The sequence below is a fragment of the Crocodylus siamensis genome, chromosome 4 (assembly GCF_052110815.1).
Source record: "Crocodylus siamensis isolate JL-2025a chromosome 4, ASM5211081v1, whole genome shotgun sequence".
Taxonomy (NCBI): domain Eukaryota; kingdom Metazoa; phylum Chordata; order Crocodylia; family Crocodylidae; genus Crocodylus; species Crocodylus siamensis.
Window position 1 is genome coordinate 1780394 of NC_143398.1, and position 21618 is coordinate 1802011.

Below are 21618 nucleotides of genomic sequence, written 5' to 3' on the forward strand. Positions count from 1 at the left end.
ACGCAGCACTCCAGCTGCGGTCTCACCACGGCTGAGTAAAGTACGAGGGTGACTTCCCTAGTTTTGCTTGAAATGCACTGGTGGATGCACACCAGAACTTGGCTTGCTTTGCCAGCCAAAGCATCACATTGGAGGCTCATATTCATCTTGTGGTCAATCAGGACCCCCAAGTCCCTTTCGGTCGTGGTGGTAGCGAGCATAGCACTGCCGAGCCTGTAAGTATGTTGGGGGTTCCTCCTACCGAGGTGTAGCACCTTACACTTCTCTGCAATGAAGCCATCCAATTTTGGCCAGCCCACCATGACAGCATGTCCAAGTCAGCCTGTATCCCCAGCCTGTCCTGTGGTGCGACTGCCATCCCCCATAATTTGGTGTCATCCACAAACTTTGCCAGTTTACATTTGACTCCTGAATCCAGATCATTGATGAAGATGTTAAAGAGTACTGGCCCAAGTACCGAGCCAAGGGACTCCCCTGCTCACCCTGTGCCACACTGAATTGCTCCTTTCGACTAGTACTCTTTGGGTCCCACCCCGTAGCCAGTTGCCTAGCCATCGGACCATAAGATGATCAAGGCCACAGTTCCCCAGCTTAGCCACGAGGACATCATAGGGAACTAGGTCAAAGGTTTTCTTGAAATCCAGATATATGATGTCCACGTCCCCTCCCTTGTCCAGGGCTTGTATCACCTGGTCACTGAAGATGAGGTTGGTCAGGCAGGACCTGCCAGTCACAAAGCCGCATGGGATTGCCTTCAGAAGCTTGCCTTCTGTTAGTCTGGTGTCGATGGATCCCTTGACAATTTTCTCCAGGATTTTGCCAGGGATGGATATCAGACTGATTGGCCTATAATTCCCCAGGTCATCCCTCCTCCCTTTCTTGAAGATAGGGACGACGTTGACTCTTTTCCAGTTTTCTGGGGCCTCGCCCGAGTGCCACAAGTTTTCCAAACATCTCTGCCAAGGGGGGGTGCAATGATGTCTGCCAGCTCCTTCAAGGCTCTCAGGTGCATTCATAGATTGTTAGGGGCTGGAAGGGACCTTGCAGATCATCGGGTCCAGCCCCCCGGCTCTAGGCAGGAAGACAACTGATGTCGACTTGCTTTGCATGGGAACAGGGGTCATCAGAAGTAACCCCCAGGCCCCTATGCCCACTCTGGGGGCTGATGCTAGAGGAGCAGTAGGATCTCTATCCTTGGAAGTTTGCAAGAGGCGGCTGCACAGGCCCATGGCTGGGCTGGTTTAGTCAGGGCTGACCTTGCCTGCAGCAGGGCGCTGGACTCTACATGAGCTGGTGAAGGCCCCGCCAGCCCAGCTGTGCCATGACTATGAAATAATGATGTGGGGAACAGCTGGGGTTGGGGTGGGGGGTCTGAACAGCAGCAAAAAAAGGGAGGAGGTTTATCACCACCGACGAGGGGAGGTTTCAGGAGCAGCTTAAGAAAGAGACGACTGAAGGGGGCAGGTTTCCACGCAGGCAGTTGTAGCGTGGGAGGGGATGAACTAGGGCAGGACGCATGCCATTTGATCTGCACAGGTAGGGGGTGGAGGGCTCTGGGAAACCCTCCCTAAAGAGACAAGTGCTGACGTGACCAATTCCCGGACTGGGCCGCGATGCAGACTCGAGCAGGGGCCTCAGGGGGTCTTGTCCTGCCTGCCTCTGGCCCCGCAGCATGCTTGGACCTACCACCAGGGGCTGGTCACTTCCCCACGCAAGCTCCCACTCCCGTCCCCCCAGGAGCTGGGATCTCCGCGCCTCTCCTTGCCCCCTGCCCACCTGAGATCTCATCCTCGTTGTCCTCGTGGAATTGCTGGCTGCCGCGCTGCTCCCAGGTGGGCGGCGTGTACTTCTTGCGCGTCACATATTGGTGCCCGATTGTCCTGGCGTTCTTCATCACGTTCCTGGAGAAGGTCCTGCAAAGGCGGAGGGGGAAGAGGAGTGAGGGCAAGTGGGCGCAGGCCCAAGACCTCATGCCGCGCGCAGCCACGGAGCCTGCCCCCCGAGGGAGCCGCAGCGTCCGTCCTGGCCCCAGAGGGTTAGAAGGAGAAACACCAACACTTAGTCACACCCAGAGCAAAGCAGAGGCAAGAGGCAGAGGCCTGGTGCTGCCCGCAGGCAGGGGGTCACGCGATCCCTGCTCCTTCCCCACCGCTCGAGGGCAGCTGGGATCTGCCCTGGCTGGGAGCGCAGAGACCGGCCTGGTCCCAGGAGGGGCACGTTCTCCCAGCCCTGCATAAATGTTGAAACTATGAGGCACATGGAGGGGCTGGGAGAGCTGGAGCAAGATGAACCATGGCCCCTGACCTGGCCTCACAGGGGGAGATGCCTGCTAGCAGCTCTCCAAGAAGACAGACCAGGGGCCTCAGATACGGCCCCCGTCGGGGCAGTGTCTGAGCTCCCCACCCGGAAGGGGGGCATGGAGGGGATTGGGGAACTAGCCGAGCAGACAGCTAAGCCCAACCCTGGGCTCTCGTCCCCCAACCCAGACAAGGCAGGTGGCACAGGGCCGTGAGGCAGTGCGGGGGCCACGCAGGGCAGCTGATCCAGTGGCCGGCTGCCCGCGGTCCGAACAGCAGCCTGTGTCTGCAGGCCTGACAGGGAGACCGGGATGCTGGAGTACGCTCACAACGGGCTCTGAGCACTGACAACGGGGCTGTCTGCTGAGCAGGGCCCCCATGGATTTACCAACCGGGCCGACGCTGTCGCCGCAGAGAGGGGAGAACCACCTGGGACCCGCAGCCAGGGAGAGCGCCGGACTGAGCTGCGGGCACCGGGGTCAGAGACACAGAGACAACAGGAGACCGGGAGATCTGCTCCGAACGGCAGCGGGCGTCTGGGAGGGCATCACATGGAGAGTTACAGGGGGCTACTCAAGGGATGGCTGCCAGACTCCTCCCAACAGGAGACCGAATAAAGCTGCTACTTGGGAGGTCTCGAAGAAGAGCTTTCCCCTCCCTTCAAAGAAGGGGCAGTTTGATCCTTTATGGTGACACCTAGAGACCTTTGGGATTGCAAGGACAAGCGGTCGTGGGCCTGGGGACCAGACAGACCTCACACCACGAGGGTGTCTGCAGACACGCGGCTGACCAACAGCAGAGAGCAAAGGTGATGGTTAAGGTGAGTAATGCCACCAAGCCACCTATGAAAGGGAGGGGAGTCCACAATGAGTGGTCGTTCCTTACGGACATGATCCTAAAAGCACAAGGGAAGTCCCTTCTGGCCCATAGGAAAGACAGCAAAGGACTGGGAGACTCCTTGGCTTAATAGGGAAATCACGGACCTCCTGAGCCTGAAAAGAGAAGCGTATAAGGGATGGAAGTCGGGAACTATCACTAGGGAGGATTACACAGCACTGGGCCGCACCTGCAGCGAGCGAACCAGAAGAGCCAAGGCTGAAACCGAATTCAAACTGGCTACGGGAATCAAGGACAATAAAAGGCCTTCAGATATGTGAGAAGTCGGGAAAAAAAACAAGGGCAACACCGGACCCTTGCTGAACCAAATGGGGCAGCTGACAACCGACACCCAGGAAAAAGCTAACCTCAACAATTACTTTGCATCGGTTTTCCACCAGCCCAAGGAGATTGCCCTGACTGACAGGGCACAGGATTACCAGGGTAAGGGCAATCATACGCCTATAACTGGTGAAGATCTTGTGAGGAGGGCACAGCTTGAGAGGCTGGACATCCACAAGTCAGCTGGCCCGGATGGATGCACTCAAGAGTGCTACAAGAGTTGGCTGACATCACAGCACAACCAATGGCGAGGATGTTTGAGAACTCATGGCTCTCAAGTGAGGTTCCTGAAGATTGGAAGAGGGACAGTGTGGTGCCTATCTCCAAGCATGGAAGGAAGGAAGATTTAGGGAACTACGGGTCAATCAGTTTGACCTCAATCCCTGGAAAGATCTTGGGAAAAATCATCAAAGAAACCACCAACAGCTAAGGGAAGGCAATGTTCACGGCTTCATTGCCGGTAGGTCTTGCCTGACCAACCTCATTTCCTCCTATGACCAGGTGACGCATCTCCTGGACAAAGGACAAGAGGTTGATATCATCAACTTGGATTTCAAAAAAGCCTTTGACTTGGTCTCCCACGATGTCCTCAGGGTAAAACTGGGGAACTGCGGCCTTGACAATCTTACGGTCCGATGGCTGGGGAACTGGCCCTGGGGTCGACCCCAGAGAGTGACAATCGATGGAACAGAGTCAATATGGTGTGTGGTGACCAGTGGTGTTCCCCAGGGCTCAGTACTCGGACCAGTACTCTTTAACGTATTCATTAATGATCTGGATTCAGTTGTCAGAAGCGGACTGGCCAAGTTTGTGGATGACACCAAATTATGGGGAAGTGTGGTCACACTAGACAATAGGATAGCAATTCAGGCCGACCTGGACAGGCTCAGAAGGTGGGCAGATCAAAACCTGATGACATTCAACATGGAGAAATGCAAGGTGCTCCACCTCGGGAGAAAAAACCCACAACACATTTACGGGTTCGGCAGTGTTAAGTTTGCTAGCACCGTGACCGAAAGAGACTTGGGTGTCACGATTAACCACAAGATGAACATGAGACACCAGTGCAATTCCACAGCCGGCAAAGCAAATAAAACTCTGGCTTGCACCTACCCGTGCATCTCAAGCAAGACCCAAGAAGTCATCCTCCTGCTTTACTCAGCCTTGGTGAGGCTGCAGCTGGAGTACTGCATCCTATTCTAGGCTCCACATGTTAGAAAGGATGTGGAGAAGCTGGGAAGAGTCCAGAGGAGAGCCACACGCATGATCAGAGAGCAAGGGAACAGGCCTGATGAGGAGAGGCTGCAAGCCATGGGACTCCAGCCTGGAGAAGCGCAGGCTCAGGGGTGACCTGGTGGCTGCCTATAACTACATGAGGGGTGTACATCAGGATCTGAGGGAACGTCTGTTCACCAGAGCACCCTAAGGGAAGACAAGGTCCAATAGTCACAAACTCCTGCAAGACCATTTTAGACTGGACATAAGGCAAAACTTTTTTACGGTCCGAGTCTCCAGAGTCTGGAATAGACTCCCCCCAGAAGTGGTGCAGGCACCTACTCCGGATACCTTTAAGAAAGCCTTGTATGCTTATCTTGTTGGGGTGATCTGACCCCCGCTGACTTCCTGCCCCTTGGGCAGGGGGCTGGACCAGATGATCTCGCAAGGTCTCTTCCAGCCCTAATGTCTATGAAATCTATTAAATCTGTGTAACCTGCTTACGTGCCGACCCCTCGCCATCCTGAGACAGGCGGTGGGAGACCAGTGCATGGCCATGAGAAGAATGGATGTGACCCTTAGCTGCAGCCTGGCGGAGGAAGAGCCACATGCAAGGCCCATGTGAGGACACAGCACTGTCCCAGTCACCTCCAGTCAAGGAGACACATTCAAGAAGCTTGCAGAGAAGGGCATGCAGAGCAATGGGGGGATGGGGTCGTTGTCATCTTGAGACAGGGAGAGAGGGGAAGAGCAGCGGTGGATACACGTGTCCGTGATGGATGGCAGCAGGAGAATGTGAGGAGCGGAACAAGAGAAATGGGCTGGGAGACGAGGGGACTTGGAGATGACTCTAGAGCCATCCGCCCAGAAGCTGCGGGGAGGCAAGAGACCAGAGAAGCAGAACACAGGGAGCAACGAGGTTCTGGATGGGGCCGTCCTGTGACCGCAGGGAACTGCACGCGAGGACCCGAGGGGTCCTGGCACCTCCATGACAAGCACGGAGCGGCGCCACGGGATCCGCTCTGCGTCCAGCCTGCACACAGCGTGAGGACAGGGTTACACCCGCCCAAGCCCCAGAGCATGCAGCGTGGGTGCACAGAGGAGCCCCCACCCAGTGAAGACTGCAGCCTCGAGTCAGTGCCACCTCGCAAGCCCCCACCCGGTCAAGGTGTCTTACGTGGTTGAGTGGCTGAGGTGCCCGAGGGACAGGACCCCCACGGTCAGGCCCTGGAACATATCGGTCACCTGCTGGGAGCTGGGTCACAAACACACAGGAGAGAGCCTGAGACTCAGCCCGGTACCCGCAAACCAGCCAGCCACGGGGCGTGGATGGCTTTGGGGCCCTGCCACACAGGAGCTGTCTCACCCCGGAAGCCGCTGTGAACCCCGAGCTGCAGAACTGAGGCCTTCCCTCACGGAGAAGCTCCTCCAAGGCCTGCCCCTGCCCCATAGAAGCTAACGAACGCTGTTTGCTCACAGGCTGGGAGTGGGATCCCTGCACCCCAAGCTGCCCCGTTCCTTCAGAGCCGGGGCCAGACCACTCTCCTGGCTGTCGACTGCCCCTTAGATCTTGCTCCGTAGACAGGGAAAGGTTGGGAGACCATGAGATGAGACCCCGGAGAGTAGGGAGGCAGAGGCAAGTGGCAGGGAGCTGGCTGAGCTGGTTCAGCAAGGGGTGCGAAGCTGGGACCCCAAAGCGTGGCCTCTGCCTAGGAGCCGCTGCAGGTACCTGATCGCGGAGTTCTTCTCCTTGGCCTTGGGCTGCATGGCCTGCTTGGGCGACTGGCCCATGGTGAAGGCAAAGGTGCCGCGGACGTGCTGGGGGTAGCGCAGCTTGTTCAGGTGCTTCCGGAAGACCTCAGCGCTCTCTGAAGCCACCTCCTCATTGAAGGTGATCCGCAACAACTGCGGGAGGGTGAGCGCAGGGTGGGCTGGGGCACAGTGGGGCCAGCCCTTCCCCATCGGGCATGGGATTCCCTGCCCCCGTCCCCCCTTGGCTGCAGCCCAAAGGTGCTGGATGGCACTTGACGGGCATCCCAAGGTGGAAGCTCCAGCCCCACCCTGTCCATGCCTCCCCTTCCCTAGCACCCTTGTAGCTGGATGGGGGCAGCTGCAGGACTCGACTGCAAGCCCCAAAAGGTTTCCAGCAGAGCCCTAGCTCCTAGCAGCCTGTGCTGCACTCACAGCCCTGGGGTCCCCTGGGCTGGGGGCTAGATGTGGCCTTGCCAGGCTTATGGTGACCCCCCTCAGTTGAGCCAAGGAGTCGCTCTCCTCCTGCGGGGTCTGTGGCTCACCTGGAATGTGCACGAGCGCAGCTGCAGCCCCTCCTGGGTGGACGAATCCCTCTTGATCTGGATGCTGAACTTCTCCTCTTTGGTCAGCGAGGCAATCGGGAAGGACCGGATCACCACCTGCTCCCCCACTGGGCAGGAGGGAAGGAGGGAGAGACAGGACGTGTCAGTAGCACCCGTGGGAAGAGTGGAGCACCTGCCGGCCATGGCCCCGGGGCTCTCCAGGAGCGCCGGGCTGCCAAGCAGACCCCTGGCATCTCCCAGGCCTGCTCCAGGGAAGAGGCCTGCGGGTGCTAGAGATGGAAGGAGCAGCCTGGAGGCCCCATAGCTACTGCAAGCACTGCCTTGGATGGGTGCCTTGTTTCCCCCCGCAGACGCCTGGGGTGCAAAGGAAGGACGTCTCCCTCTGCTGCCTTGTCCCAAGTTACAAGTGTGATATTTGTAGCCCCATGCAGGCTCCCCTGGGGCTCCATGAAGCGCCAAGCAGTGCCCAAGGGTGGCAGCATGGGAGAGAAGCAGCCTGCAGCGGAGTCAATGGCCCCTGTGACAGGGTGCACCCCACCCCCTGGGATAGACTCTCCCAAGCCCCCCAGGCTGAGGCAGAGGGAAGCAGCGGGGGGCCCTACCCAGCGGGTCCGTGGGTGTGCCCTTGAAGATGATGCGGTAGGTGGTGAGGAAGATGGCCCCCTCTGCAGGGAGCAGTGGAGGCCCCCCATTGTTCTGGCCGGTGGCTTCCTCCCGTCCGTCGGGCATGAGGTACACGCGCAGCCCCTCCATCACGCACTCCTCGCCCACCAGCAGGCTGGGGCACAGCAGCTTTGGCTGTGGGGACATGTGGGAGGGGGCGTTGGCAGCAGGGCACCTCCCTGCCCTGCCCCCAGTGACAGGGGAGAGGGGCACCCCCCAAACAGGGAGCAAGGCCCCAGGCAGAGTGGACAGGTCAGAGCATGCAGTGTGACCCCTTGGCATGGAGAAGGGGGCTGGGGGCAGCCCCTGCACAGGCAGGCGGCAGTCACGTACCTTCTGCGTGGCGGGGAGCCTCTTGCTCTCCCTGTACACGGCATCCAGCGTCTCAATGTGCATCTGCACGATGTCTGCGGAGCAGTGAGACCCAATATGAGTACAGGGGGCCCCAGGAGTGGCCCTGCTACAACACTGCTGCCTGTCCCCAACTCCTAGCCCGTGGCAGGGACTGCCTGCCCCCAGTCCTCCCCTGCTCTGGAGAGGACCTGCGGCAAGGTCAGAGGAGCAGCCAGGCGCCTGTGACTGACCCCCCCGGGGCCCCGCTCACCAGGAATCATGATGTGCAGCCCCTTGAGGTGCTCGTTGGTGACACCGCTTTCAGTGCAGACCTTATCCACGAAGCGGTTGATGAAGCGCACGACGTAGTTGGCCACGTCCGAGAGCTCAGCATCCTCAAAGCCGCTCTCCGTGTCGTAGCTCTCGGTCACACTCCCAGCAATACTGATGTGGGGAAGCGTGGGAGTGTGAGCCTGGCCTGCCCCCAGGCACTGACCACAGCTCAGCACGGCCGTCAGCCCCTGCCAGCTCTGGCTCCCAGCCCCGGCCCAGCACGTGGCACCTGTTGGTGACGAAGCTGTTGCTGACGCTCTCAACATCGCCCAGGCCAGAGCTGCGCAGCAGGCGGTTCTTGCTGGTGTCGAGGGGCAGCAGCAGGTAGCTCATGCGGCTCGCGTAGTGGATGGCCTGGCTGAACACGGTGCTCTCCTCCTTCTGGATCAGCTCCTGCTGCTTCTCCCGGCTCATGGTGGGCCAGAGCCGCAGCTGCTCCGACGCGATCTCCAGGGCTGCCTTCTCCGCTGGCTGCCCCTCCTGGCCCTCCTATGTGGGAGGAGGGCATGGGTTGGCTCTCTGCTGAAGTGTGTGGGGGGAATCCACACCAGGTGCCAGCCCGCAGGATCCTGAGCTCACCTCGCCGGCGTGGTTCTCCTCGGTGCTCTCCAGGTACAGGGCGCGGATGTGGTTCTGCACGTCGCAGTAGAACATGGCCTCCCAGAACTGGATGTTGGTCCAAACCACGTGCTCCTGCACGCAGCTGTAGGCAAACTGCGTGACGCCCGGGCTCAGTTTCTGTGGAATCAGGAGGGAGAGGGGCGCAATGAGGAGTTCTCCTGCGTGCTGACCCCTCTGCCTGGGACAGGGCACAGTCCCATGGACACCCCCTTGTCCAGGCACCCTGTGACATGGAGCTGCAGCCCTCCCCCCCTGCCTGCAGGCTCAGGGCCCAGCCAGCCCTGGCAGGAAGCCCCTGGCACCCCCAAGGGAGCTGGGCATCTCCTCCAGGCCTGAGTCCAGGCAGGGGCAAATCTACCCCCAGCTGGGACAGTGAGGCTAGAGATGCCCCTGCCCCACCACCCTGCCAAGCGGGTGAGGTCCCCCAGAGCTGGAACCGGAAAGATCCGGCCCTTGCTGGAAAGAGGGACAGTTCCTGCTGCTGACCCTGGGGCCGGGGAGATGGATGGCTCCCAGGAATTTCCCAGCACCGGCTACGACCAGACCACCCAGGGTCCATTGGCCAGCTCTGGCCATGCTCCCGGGTGGGCCCTGGCTGTGCTGTGGGTACCTACACGGCAGAAAGCAGTGACGAGTGGCAACAGCGCTGCTGCAATCCCATGCTCATCCATGGCTGTGCAGTCCTGCCATAGAGAGACAGAAGGGGAGGTTATGGCAGCCCCAGGGAAGGGCCCTTTGCCACAAGGCCCCAGCAAAGCTCACATGCTACCTCCTCCCTGCCCCCAACCCCCGGTGCCTGCACCTGCAGGCAGCAGTTCATCATGCGGACGACCATGTTGAACTGTTCGTGGTCCAGCATGGCCCGGTTCTGCTGCACGTGCAGGTTCAGCTCCTGGGTCAGGCAGTGCCGGGCCGACCGGCCCTTCATGGCTCTCAGCACGGCAGGGAGCAGCTGTAGGGGGAAAGCAAGGGGGATGGCATCAGGAACAGCCTGCTGGAGAGCAGCTGGCGGCAGCAGAGATGATGCCAAGCCTCCCCTACCTTGGATACATGCAGGGGAGCGCTCCATGCCTGGTGGTGGGGAAAGGCGTGGCTTGAGCCCCCAGACTCACCTCCACCCACCCCCTGTAGTTCAAGTTCACTGACCCCTGAACAAGGCTCCCTGCTTCCCACCCCCTCACCACAGACCATGCTGCAAGCTGCTGTGCCGTGGCTTGGCCAGCCCACACGGGCCAAACGAGGCAAGACGGGTCTGCGGGTGAGGGGCCGGAACGGCCAGAGCCAAAGCTGGGGCAGCCCCCTCCCCTCCTCTCCCCCAGCTCCCACCTTTTTGGCCTCTAGCATCTTGTTCTCGAAGATGTAGGAGATGCAGTTCCGCACGACCTCCAGGCGCCGCGCGCTGTTGGCCAGGGCGTTCCCATTGCGCTCCAGGATGGCAGCTGGGGGCAGAGGTGCCGTCACCGAGTGGCCGGGAGCTGGGCTCTGGCCTGCCCAACTCACTCCGGGCTGTAGCTGGCCCACTGCCTTGCCTCCCGGCTCTGGGAACCCCCAGCCCCTCGCAACAGGCTGCGACCAAGACTATGCCCTGCCCAGCTAAGAGCACTGGGGACAATTGTGCCTTATGGCCTGGCACAGGAGATGAAGCGACCCCACTGCCACCTGACTGGAGGCAGTGACTCAGTAGCAAGTTGGGGTAGCTGAAGTGAAGCAAGCCAGTGGCCTAGGCCGGGGAGGAACCTGGGAGTCCCGATTCCTAGCAACAGCCACCCCAGCCTGCTCCCAGGTGACCCGCACGCACCTATCGGGGTCCCCAGTGGCACCATGCACTTCTTCTCTGCCTTGACGGCTGGCGGGGCAGTCTGCATTTTGGCGGTGGCCTGGTCGATGATCCACTGGACCGTGCCCTCGTCCAGGCGGGGGAAGGGCTTCTGGTGCAGGCGGAGGTGGCAGCCCTCTGTGGGCTTCTGCACCTTGTGCATCGTCACCGCGGGGTACGGGTTCTCCTGTGTCGGCGAGTGTGGGCAGTCACCCTCCACTATGGGCCCCATGTGCCGCGGCTCCCACAGACCCCAGGCTCCCTGAACACCCCGGCGGCAGCTACACCCCAGTAGCCCGGCAAGAGCGTGGCCTGAAGGCCACATGGGGCGGAGGTGTCGTGCTCCAACTCCCTCAGCGAGTCCAGCCCAGGTTAGGAGACCAGCGGGGCTGTGGGCATGAGATGCCCCATGTGACAAGGGAGGGACGTTACCACCTGGGGCCAAGACCCAGTGCTGACTCCCTCCCCCTAGCTCCAACCAGGGGCTGTAGGCAGGGTGGGGGCTGAAAGCTGGCAGGCAGGAACCCACCCCAAGCCCTGCACCTGGCAGATGACACTGGGAAAGGAAAGGAGCATTTAGCGTGGGCTCCCCTTATCCCCCCAGTGCCCTGAGCCCCACCCTGTGGCACTCACGTTCTTGTAGAGCTTCTCCGCCAGCTCCTTGATGTGCCGCAGGATCTTCTGCTTGTTCCCCTTGTCCGCGTGCATGCGCTTGACCTCGTAGGCGACCAGCTGAAGGAGTGGGCAGGCATGAGGGAGGCGGCAGGGACTCGTGGTACCCGTGGTCCGGGACTGGTAGGGACACTGTGGGCCCCATCCCCAGTGGTTTTTGGCATGGCTGGGAGGTCTCAGCAGGGGCATACTCCCTGGCCCAGTATCAGTGAGCCAGGGAGATGTGGGCATCCTCTTACCTCGTCAAACAGGTCAATGGGCCGGTACGGGGCTCCCCGCTCTGTCACAAAGCCGGCAAATGCCATGCCCTCCAGCACCTTGGTGAGGAAGTCGTCTTCCACCAGCCCCCGCTGCGCAAGGAAGGCTGCCTGCAAGGACGAACGGCACGCTGAGGCATGGGGGAAACGCTGGGGGGAGTCCAGCCCCACAGTCCCCTCCGGACATCAGCCCCCACAGGGAGCACAACTGGGATGTGTGCCCAAGCCCTGCGTCCCCAGCTCACTCATGGGAAAGGAGCCTCTTGGGTTGGGCCTGCCTTGTCGTCACAGGCCTTGACAGGGCTGAACTACGGGACCAAGAGCTTTGCCAGCTGCCCAACCCCTCCTCTGGTCTGGGGGGCAGGTCAGGTATCCACCCTGCCGCAGGCTGGAAGCAGAGGGGCGCAGGGCCGTGCTGAAGCTCAGGTTTGAGGCTCATCTACACAGGATGCACGTATGCAGAACATGTATGCAAACCTAAAACAACTGTGTGCGCGCAGCCAGCTTCCCCGTCCCACGGCACAGAGCTTTCGCCAACCAGGAGAGCCAGGTGCCCTGTGTCGCATGGTGCCCTGCCCGGCAGCTGGGGATATATCTGTGGAGCACTGCAGGAGACTGGGGGGGACACAGGACCTTGGGGGTGGACTGGCAAGCACCAGCAACTCCCTGACTTGTCTGGAAAGAGCCCAGGGCCACTTCAAACCTACTGCCAGGCAGATGGAGGGAAGAGCCCATCACAGCATGAAACGTGCATCGCGCAGACCAACTGGCGGCTGCAGGAATGGTGCTTCGAGGCAGGCTTTGGCTTCCTCAGCCACGACCGGCACATCACGACGAGAGACATGCTGGGGTGGGACGGGCTCCACCTTTCCCCGAAAGGGAAGCATGTGTTCTCTTCTAGGTTGGCGGACCTCCTCCGGCGGGCTTTAAACTAGGCTCGTCGGCGGAAGGGGAAGATGAGGCCAGAGGAAACATCGGACTGCCAGACCAAACAGCACCCACAACTACAGCCCGGCCCAGACCGACGAGCGAAACGAGCAAACAGGTAAGCAATGGGGGCCAGGGTAACGCTGGGACTAGGGGGACAGTGCGCACACCCGCAGGAGGCCTCAAATGCCTCTACACAAAAGCTCATAGCATGGGAAACAAGCAGGAGGAACTCGCCCTCCTGATGGCTGACACCAGCCCGGACACAGTGGGGATCACGGAAACGTGGTGGGACACAACGCATGACTGGGTGGTGAATGTCAAGGGCTAGAGGCTGTACAGGAGGGACAGGATAGGAAGGAGAGGTGGGGGCGTAGCACTCTGCATTAAGGAGGAATACACATCCTCATCGATTAGCAAGGAGCCAGGGGAGGGGCACTCTGAAGTGCCTTGGGTTAGAGTACAAGGCAGTCGTGGGGAAAGAGACTTAACGGCGGGGGTCTACTACAGACCTCCCAACCAGGGGGAAGAGTTTGACCAGGAACTCTTGGGTCAGCTCACAGAGGAGGTGAAGGCTAAGGATGTGGTAGCCATGGGGGACCTGAACTTCCCGGACATCTGCTGGGAAGAGCAGTCAGCCAGGTCTGACCGCTCACGTCGGTTCTTGGCCAGAGTGCAGGACCTCCATCTAACCCGGGGGGGGCACAGCCCCACCGGGGAGATGCCTTGTTGGACCTGGTGCTGGCCACGGGCAACGACCTGGTGAGGGGGCTGCGGGTGCTCGACCACGTGGGTGACAGCGATCATCGCCTGCTGGGATTCACCATCCAGCGCAAGGTGGCAAAGGCCTGCAGTAAGGCAGCGGCCCTAGATTTTAGGAGGGCGGACTTCAGCGAGCTAAGGAGGATATTTGGAGAAGCGCTGAGGTCCCGGGGGGGAGGGGAGCCGGTGTCCAAGGAGAGTGGTCGCTCCTTAAGGAGACGATCCTCCAAGCCCAAAGGAAGATAATCCCAACGAGGATCAAAGGGAGCAGGAGAGCACACAAGCCTCCGTGGCTCACCAAAAGCATCCGGGAATGTCTCCTTGCTAAAAGGGAGGCACACACCCGATGCAAAGAAGGGGTCATCACCAGGGAGGACTATTCTGTAGTTGCTCGGGGATGTAGGGGGACAGTTAGGAAGGCCAAGGCAGAGATGGGACTGGGACTAGCTTCCCAGATTAAGGACAATAAGAAGTCCTTCTTTAAATACATAGGGGGTAAAAAGAAGGTCCCGGGTAATGTGGGGCCCTTGCAGGACGCGTTGGGAAATTTGGTTGTCACACCAGACGACAAAGCCAACATATTTAATGATTTCTTTGCCTCTGTCTTCCTAAGTAAGGACCAGAACAGCCGCCACCCTGCTGGGCCCCCCTCGGGCCCCGGGGGAGGTACGCCTGGGCCACGGGTTAGCGAGGATTTAGTTAGGGAGCTTCTGGAGGGGCTGGACGTATTCAAGTCAGCCGGCCCGGATGATCTCCACCCTAGAGTTCTAAAGGAACTGGCCGAGGTCATTGCAAGTCCCCTGGCACGGCTGTACGAGCACGCGTGGTGCTCTGGTGAGGTACCAGAGGACTGGAAGAGGCCAACGTGGTCCCCATCTTCAAAAAAGGCACGAAGGAGGACCTAGGAAACTATAGGCCGGTTAGTCTTATCTTGATCCTAGGCAAGCTGTTCGAGAAAATTATGCTGGCACACATCCAGGAGGGGCCAGCAGGGGGCTGCATGCTTAGGGGCAACCAACACGGGTTCATCAGTGGCAGGTCCTGTCAGATCAACCTGGTGGCCTTCTACGATCCGATCACCAGATCATTAGAGGCAGGGGTAGCAGTGGACATCGTCTTCCTGGACTTTCGGGAGGCCTTCAGCACTGTCTCTCACCCTGTTCTCATCAAGAAATGGGGACTGCGGTGTCAACACCCACACAGTCAAACGGGTCGCCAACTGGCTGGTGGGCTGCACCCAGAGAGCGGTGGTGGATGGGTCCTTCTCAACCTGGAAGGACGTGGGCAGTGGGGCTCCGCAGGGCTCGGTCCTCGGGCCCACGCTGTTCAACATCTTCATCAGTGATTTGGACGAGGGGGTAAAAAGCACCCTGCTCAAATTTGCTGATGACACTAAGATGTGGGGGGACGTGGGCACACTGGAAGGATGCAACAGGCTACAATCAGACCTAGACAGGTTACAAGGGAGGGCGGACGAGAATAGGATGGGTTTCAACACAGACAAGTGCAAGGTGCTGCACCTGGGGAGGAACAACCAGCACCATACCTACAGGCTGGGGAACTCCCCTCTTGTCAGCACGGAGGCAGAAAAGGATCTGGGGGTCATCATTGACTCCAAGATGAACATGGGCCGGCAGTGCGGGGACGCGGTCAGGAAGGCCAACTGCACCTTGTCCTGCATCCACAGATGCATCTCGAGCAGGGCCAAGGAGGTGATCCTCCCCCTCTATGCGGCACTGGTCAGGCCGCAGCTGGAGGACTGCGTCCAGGTCTGGGCGCCGCACTTCAGGAGGGATGTGGACAGCATGGAGAGGGTCCAGAGGAGGCCACTTGCATGATCAGGGGACAGCAGGGCAGGCCTTATGAGGAGAGGTGACGGGACCTGAACCTGTTCAGCCTCCAAAAGAGGAGGGGGGATCTTGTGGCCTGTTATAAACTAGTCAGGGGGGAATCAGCAGGCATTGGGAGAATCACCATTCCCCCCAGCACTGCCAGGAGTGACCAAGAATAATGTTCACAAGCTGGCAGGGGGTAGGTTTAGGCTGGATAGCAAGAGGCGCGACTTCACAGTCAGGGCGGCTAGGGTCTGGAACCAGCTTCCAAGAGAAGTGGTGCTGGCTCCTACCCTGGGGGTCCTTAAGAGGAGGTTAGATGAACACCTGGTTGGAGTCGTTTGACCCCAGTAATCTTTCCTGCCATGGCAGGGGGTCGGACTGGATGATCTGCTCAGGTCCCTTCCGACCCTAGAAACTATGAAACTCCCCAATCCTGGTCTCTGATGCCATGCGGAGCAAGCTCACTGGTACTTGTGAGGCCAGGGCTTGAGGGGACGGTGGGAGCTGGTTCTCAGGCTGCCCGCCTGACTCCGATATGGAAAAAATGCAACAGCCAAGCCCTCTAGAAGCTCGCTGGCCCCAACAAGTACGGCTCAGGAGCTGGGCAGTTTGGAGATTAAGTATATGGGGGTGGTTGGGGGGAAGTTTGCCACAGAGACACGCATGCTATAGAGCAGGTGCCGTTGCTCAGGCCAGACAGCCAGGTGCTACCAGGGAGGTCATGCACAGACCCGCCTGTTTTCTTCATTCCCGGTTGGGTTTGAGGCTGCAGAGGAGATCCTTCTCCACAGTGCTCCTGATGTGAGCAGGGATGCAGCTGCACAAAGCTGAATGCAGCTTTGCGAGCCATCAATAGAAGCATAAGGTGCAAGACACACGAGAGGTGATAGTGACTCTGCTCAGCACTGGCTGGGCCTTGGTCCAGCACAGCGTGCACCGGTTTGGGCTCCCCGTTTAGAAGTGACGTGGAGAAAAGTCAGAGAGGTGGCCAGAGGTGACAACCAAGATGATAAAGGTCATGGAAAGCAAGTCCTATGAGAAGAGGTGGAAGGAGCTGGGCATGTTCAGCTTGTGGAAAAGGTGCTTTAACAGGAGACAGGAGAGCAGTTCTCAAAACCAGAAGGGCTGCCATGAAGAGGAAGTAAACCACCTCTTTTTCATCTCTGCAGAGAGCAGGACATGCAAGAATGGCTTGAAATTGCAGCAAAAAAGGGTCTGGATTGAATAATTGGGGGAAAATGTCTTTGCTGTCAGAGCAGCGAGGCGGGGGAACAGACACCTAGGGAAGGTGTGGACTCTCCTTCGCTGGAGGTGTTCAAGAAGAGGGTGAAGCATTGCTTAGGGATGACCTGGACTGGAGGAGCAACAGCTGGAAGCCCAGGAGATCACCCCACTGGGAGATCAGGAGACATCTGCAGCCTGGAGTAGATGGATGTTGGGGAATGAAGCAGCAAAGGAGTGAAGTAGAGCTCCACAACTGGCCTGCGTATAAAAGATTAAAGCAACTGGGATAAGCTTATGGAGAGAAAGGATGGCACAGAGGGTGTTTGAGCTCTGTCCAGGAGAGCTGGGATATGTGGCTTCTGCTTGCTGTTCCCAGGCTGCAGAGCAGAGGGGAGGCTGCCTGGTTTTCCAGTTTCTGGAGTTTGCTGTTGCTACAAGGGGCCAAGAAAGAATTTTTCCCCCTCGTGTTGCTACAAATGTCAGGGATTTTTCCGTTCCCATAGAGGTGCTGGGTGCAGCCCAGGCTGGGGATGGGGCTGGGCTGTGTCAATGCTGCTGCTGGCACCAACCCAGCAGGGTCCTCGCTGGAGGGTCTTGCCCCTGCGCTCAGGCTCAGCCCAACGCTGCACTGGGGGCAGGAAGAGATTTCCCCCCTGCTCAGACTGGTTGCACTGGGGGGTTTTGCCTTCCTCTACAGCAGGGGCACAGCCTGGACCTGGGCTCTCTGCAGTGCCCATGACCTCCCTGGGAGAAGCAGGACGTTGGCCACCCTGACCCCCTTGCTCCTTCCTGCCCCCAAAGCAGCAGGACAGTGGCAGAGGCCTTGTCTGCAAGCTCCACCTGGGGCAAGTCTGGGCATTCCTGATCTTTCAGGCACGGTGCCTGTGGCGGGCCAGTAGGGGGTGCTCCTGTGTTGAGCCGCCCACCTCCCTGAGCCTGACCACCTGCCAGGCTCCGAGTGCCTCCCTGGGGCGCCTCACGTCTGGCTGACCCCCTTCCTGGAGCACACTCACTAGTCCGGGGTAACGTACTGCCACCACCCCGAGAAGGGACTGTCTCGGCCCTCTGTCCTCGGGGAAACACAGGCCTAAAGTCCTATGGGTACTCGACCCAGTACAGGCACTTGGGGCACTTCCCCAAGTTGGGGGCCAAAAGGAAAGCCTCCCTTAGTCCGCAGACTTAAGGGGCCTCTTAGGCATAATTTAGACGCACCCCTCAATAAGTCTCCCACACTGGTCTCAAAGGAGAACTTTACTGATTACAGGGTGAAAATAGGGTACAAGATTGTGCAATATCCTAGAAATCCTAAAGAGCAAACAGTCTGGCTGAGGTAGCCTTTTGATCACGCATCTGAGCTACTGCCAGCTAGAGATCTATCAGATCTCGAGTAGCTTACTCACAAGCATCTTCCAAAGGCTGGAGAAATCCCCTCTGGAGGCAGGCCGTTTCTAGCTCGTGAGTTTTGGGGGAGAGAGCCAGTTTCAGATGGTCAAGCTCCTCTGAGTCCCCCGCATAGCTGCTTCCCCAGCCCGCGGGCAGTCCTAACTTATATAGCCCCTGTGACCTCATTCACCTGGTCCAGTGGAGGCCAGCTCCGGTTGGCTGTCAGCCAACCAATTTCAAATACATCACTACTTGCCGGGCAGACTCTAGCCCCCGAGGTAGATGTCCCTCACCCAGGTAGCTGATACCAGTCATGTAAGCAGAAGGAGCAGGTCCCCCCTCCCTCAGGACTGGAGCCAGCTCAGGTTACCTAAAGAGACAGGGTAAGAGTGTGCCTCCTCTGCTGGGCCCGTCCTAATCACATTGTCACAGGGCAAAGATTTTGGGGAGAAACAAAGGGGGATTCCTGCTACACTGCCCATCTGTTATGCAAGAGGGTTTTACACAAAGTCTTTAAGATGAAGTTAGATTTCATAGACATCAGGGCTGGAAGGGACCTCGGGAGATCAACAAGTCCAGCCCCCTGCCCAAAGGGCAGGAAGTCAGCTGGGGTCATAGAATCCCAGCAAGATAAGCATCCAATTTACTCTTGAAGGTGTTCAATGTAGGTGCTTGAACCCCCTCCAATGGCAGACTGTTCCAGACCTTGGGGGCTCGGACAGGAAAGAAATTCTTCCTTATGTCCAGCCTGAAACGGTCTTGCAGGAGTTTGTGACCGGTCGACCTCGTCATCCTTTGGGGCGCTCTGGTGAACAGACGTTCCCCCAGATCTTGGTGTCACCCTGATAAACTTATAGGTGGCCACCAGATCACCCCTGAGCCTGCGCTTTTCCAGGCTAAAGAGTCCCATGCCTCTCAGCCTATCATCGTAAGATCTGTTTTCCTGACCTCTGATCATGCGTGTGGCTCTCCTCTGGACTCTCTCAAGCTTCTCCACATCCTTTTTGAATTGTGGAGCCCAAAACTGGATGCAGTACTCCAGCTGTGGCCTCACCAAGGCCGAGTACAAGGGGAGAATGACGTCCCGGGATTTGCTCGAGAAGCATCTATGGATTCAAGCCAGCGTTTTGGCCGCTTTGCTAGCTGCAGCATCGCACTGCAGGCTCATGTTCATCTTGTGGTCAATCATGACCCCCAAGTCTCTTTCTTCTGTAGTGCTAACCAACGTAGCACTGCCGAACCTATAAGGAAGCTGCAGGTTTTTCTTCCCAAGGTGGAGAACCTTGCATTTTTCGGTGTTAAACACCATCAGGTTTTCGTCCGCCCATTTGCTGAGCCTGTCCAGGTCAGCCTGGATCACCCGCCTATCTTCTGGCGTGGATGCTTTGCCCCAAAGTTTGATGTCATCGGCAAACTTGGCCAGTCCACTCCGGACTCCAACGTCCACATCATTAATGAAGATGTTGAACAGTATGGGTCCCAGGACAGAGCCTTGAGGGACCCCACTGGTCACAGGGCACCACGATGAGTGACTGCCATCAATCACAACCCTCTGGGTCCGACCACGGAGTCAATTTCCCAGCCAGCGCATCGTGGTGGAGCCAAGGCCACAACTGGCCAGTTTGGCCAAGAGGTGATCATGGGATACCAGATCAAAAGCTTTTTTGAAGTCAAGATATATGACATCAATCTCTTCTCCCTCGTCCAGGTGATAGGTCACCTGGTCATAGAAGGAAATGAGATTGGTCAAACAAGACCTACCTGCAACAAACCCGTGCTGGTTATCCCTTAGGATGTTAGCCTGGGACAGTCCCTCAAGGATGGCCTCCTTAATAAACTTTTCTAGGATCTTCCCCAGGATAGAAGTCAGGCTAATGGGTCTGTAGTTAGCCGGATCCACTCTCCTCCCTTTCTTGAAGATTGGCACCACATTGGCCTCCTTCCAGTCTTCGGGCACTACACCAGAGCGCCAGGAGTTTTCAAAGACCCATGCCAGGGGCTGAGCTATGACGTTCGCCAGCCCCTTGAGTACCCTGGGGTGCAGGTTGTCAGGGCCGGCTGACCTGAAGGTATTCAGCTTCTCAAGGTGTTCCTTCACAAGGTCAGCTTCAATGGAGGGTAAGGGATCTCCCTCACCCGGGCCTCCCTGACCCACAGTGGCCAGGGGCATCCCATGGAACTGGCGAAAAACTGGGGCAAAGTACCCATTTAGCAAGTTCGCTTTTTTCTGCGTGTTGGATGTCAGTTGTCCTATCTGGTTTAGCAGGGGTCCAACGTTGCCCTTGCTTTTCCTCCGGCTCCCCACATATCTGAAAAAGGACTTTTTGTTGTCCTTGATGCTTGAAGTTAGTTGGAGTTCAGTTGCAGCCTTGACTTTCCTGGTTTGCTCCCTGCAGGACCGGACCAGTGCAGAATAATCCTCCTTGGAGGTGAATCCTGTCCTCCAGCCTTTGTAGGCTTTCCTTTTTAGCCACAGTAGGTCCGCTAGGTCCCTGGAGTCAGGGGGGCTGCTGTGTCTTCTTGCTGCCTTTCCTCCATGTTGGAATAGATTTAGCTTGTGCACTGAGGATCGCTTCCTCAAGAAGCAACCACTCTTCTTGAACTCCCATCTCCCTGGGGTCACGGTCCCTGAGGGCCTGACCGACTAGCCTCTTGAGCTTGTCAAAGTTGGCTTTTCTGAAGTCAAGGACTTCTGTGTTGCTGACTGACTTGCCAGCTTTACGGCGGATGGTGAAGGTGATCAGCTCGTGGTCGCTGTCACCCAGCTTCCCATCGATCACTAGGTCACTGATTAGGTCGTCCCCCGTAGCCAGTACCAGGTCGAGCAGCGCTTTGCCCCTTGTCGGCCCATAGACCTCTTGGGTGAGGTAGAGGTCATCCACGCACGAGAGAAAGCTTTGCGCCCGTTCAGATTTTGCTGAGCGATCCTCCCACGAGATGTCCGGGTAACTGAAGTCGCCCATGACAACCAAGGTCCTGGAGCAAGCGGCCTCAGTCAGTTCCCGGGCGAACTCCTGGTCAAGCTCGGGACTTTGAGTGGGAGGTCTGTAGTAGACTCCCACCGTTGTGTCCCCTGTGCCGAATTCCCCACGAACTTTTACCCAGAGGGTCTCTAGCTGTCCATGCCGGTCGCCAACATCAGCTTGCAGGGACATGTAGCTTTCCTTCACATAGAGAGCTACACCCCCGCCCCTTTTGTCAACATGATCCCTCCTGTACAGGGTACAGCCCTCTATCCCCGTGGTCCAGTCATGGGTGGAGTCCCACCAGGTCTCCGTTATTCCAATGACATCATATTTCTTTGCACTGAGCAGGAGGACGAGCTCGTCCTGCTTGTTGCCCAGGCTCCTGGCATTAGTGTGCAGGCAGGCGAGTGTGCCCTTGGGGGCCCTTGCCTTGCCCACAGATTGTGCCAGGGCTGGGGCACGGGTGGGCTCCCTTAAGTGCCCCTTTAAGTGCCTTGGCCCGCTGGCTTTGCAAGGGCCGTTCAGCGGGCCAGCAGGGGCAGTCGTCCCCCCATCCCCCAGTGGGCTTAGTTTAAAGCCCGGTGGAGCAGGTCAGCCAGCCTGGCCGAGAAGAGCCTCCTCCCCAGGGGAGAGAGGTGGAGGCCATCTCTTCCCAGCAGCTCGCTGCCTCTCTCGCCAAAGAGCGGGCTGTGGTCATGGAAGCCAAAGCCTTCCCGATAACACCAGTGCCACAGTCTTTGGTTCACTGTGTGGATCCTCCTCTCCCTCCTCAGCCCATAGC

The 21618-nt window shown here is 58.5% G+C and overlaps 1 protein-coding gene across 3 annotated transcripts in view; it reads right to left on the reverse strand.

The window, feature by feature from the left end:
* SBF1 (SET binding factor 1) overlaps window positions 1–21618 on the reverse strand; it is a 95087-nt gene that overhangs the window by 11443 nt on the left and 62026 nt on the right. For 2 of the 3 annotated variants that reach the window (XM_090041396.1, XM_090041395.1), the window contains exons 12-26: window positions 11723–11851; window positions 11445–11543; window positions 10794–10998; window positions 10322–10434; window positions 9798–9947; window positions 9610–9678; window positions 8954–9112; window positions 8604–8863; window positions 8313–8485; window positions 8042–8115; window positions 7648–7843; window positions 7025–7152; window positions 6460–6635; window positions 5908–5985; window positions 1777–1913 (exon numbers count right to left, since the gene is read on the reverse strand). In XM_090041396.1, coding sequence (XP_089897522.1) covers window positions 1777–1913; window positions 5908–5985; window positions 6460–6635; window positions 7025–7152; window positions 7648–7843; window positions 8042–8115; window positions 8313–8485; window positions 8604–8863; window positions 8954–9112; window positions 9610–9678; window positions 9798–9947; window positions 10322–10434; window positions 10794–10998; window positions 11445–11543; window positions 11723–11851 — 2146 coding nt within the window. The remainder of the gene's footprint in view (window positions 1–1776; window positions 1914–5907; window positions 5986–6459; window positions 6636–7024; window positions 7153–7647; window positions 7844–8041; window positions 8116–8312; window positions 8486–8603; window positions 8864–8953; window positions 9113–9609; window positions 9679–9797; window positions 9948–10321; window positions 10435–10793; window positions 10999–11444; window positions 11544–11722; window positions 11852–21618) is intronic. The other variant, XM_090041394.1, reaches the window with a different exon arrangement.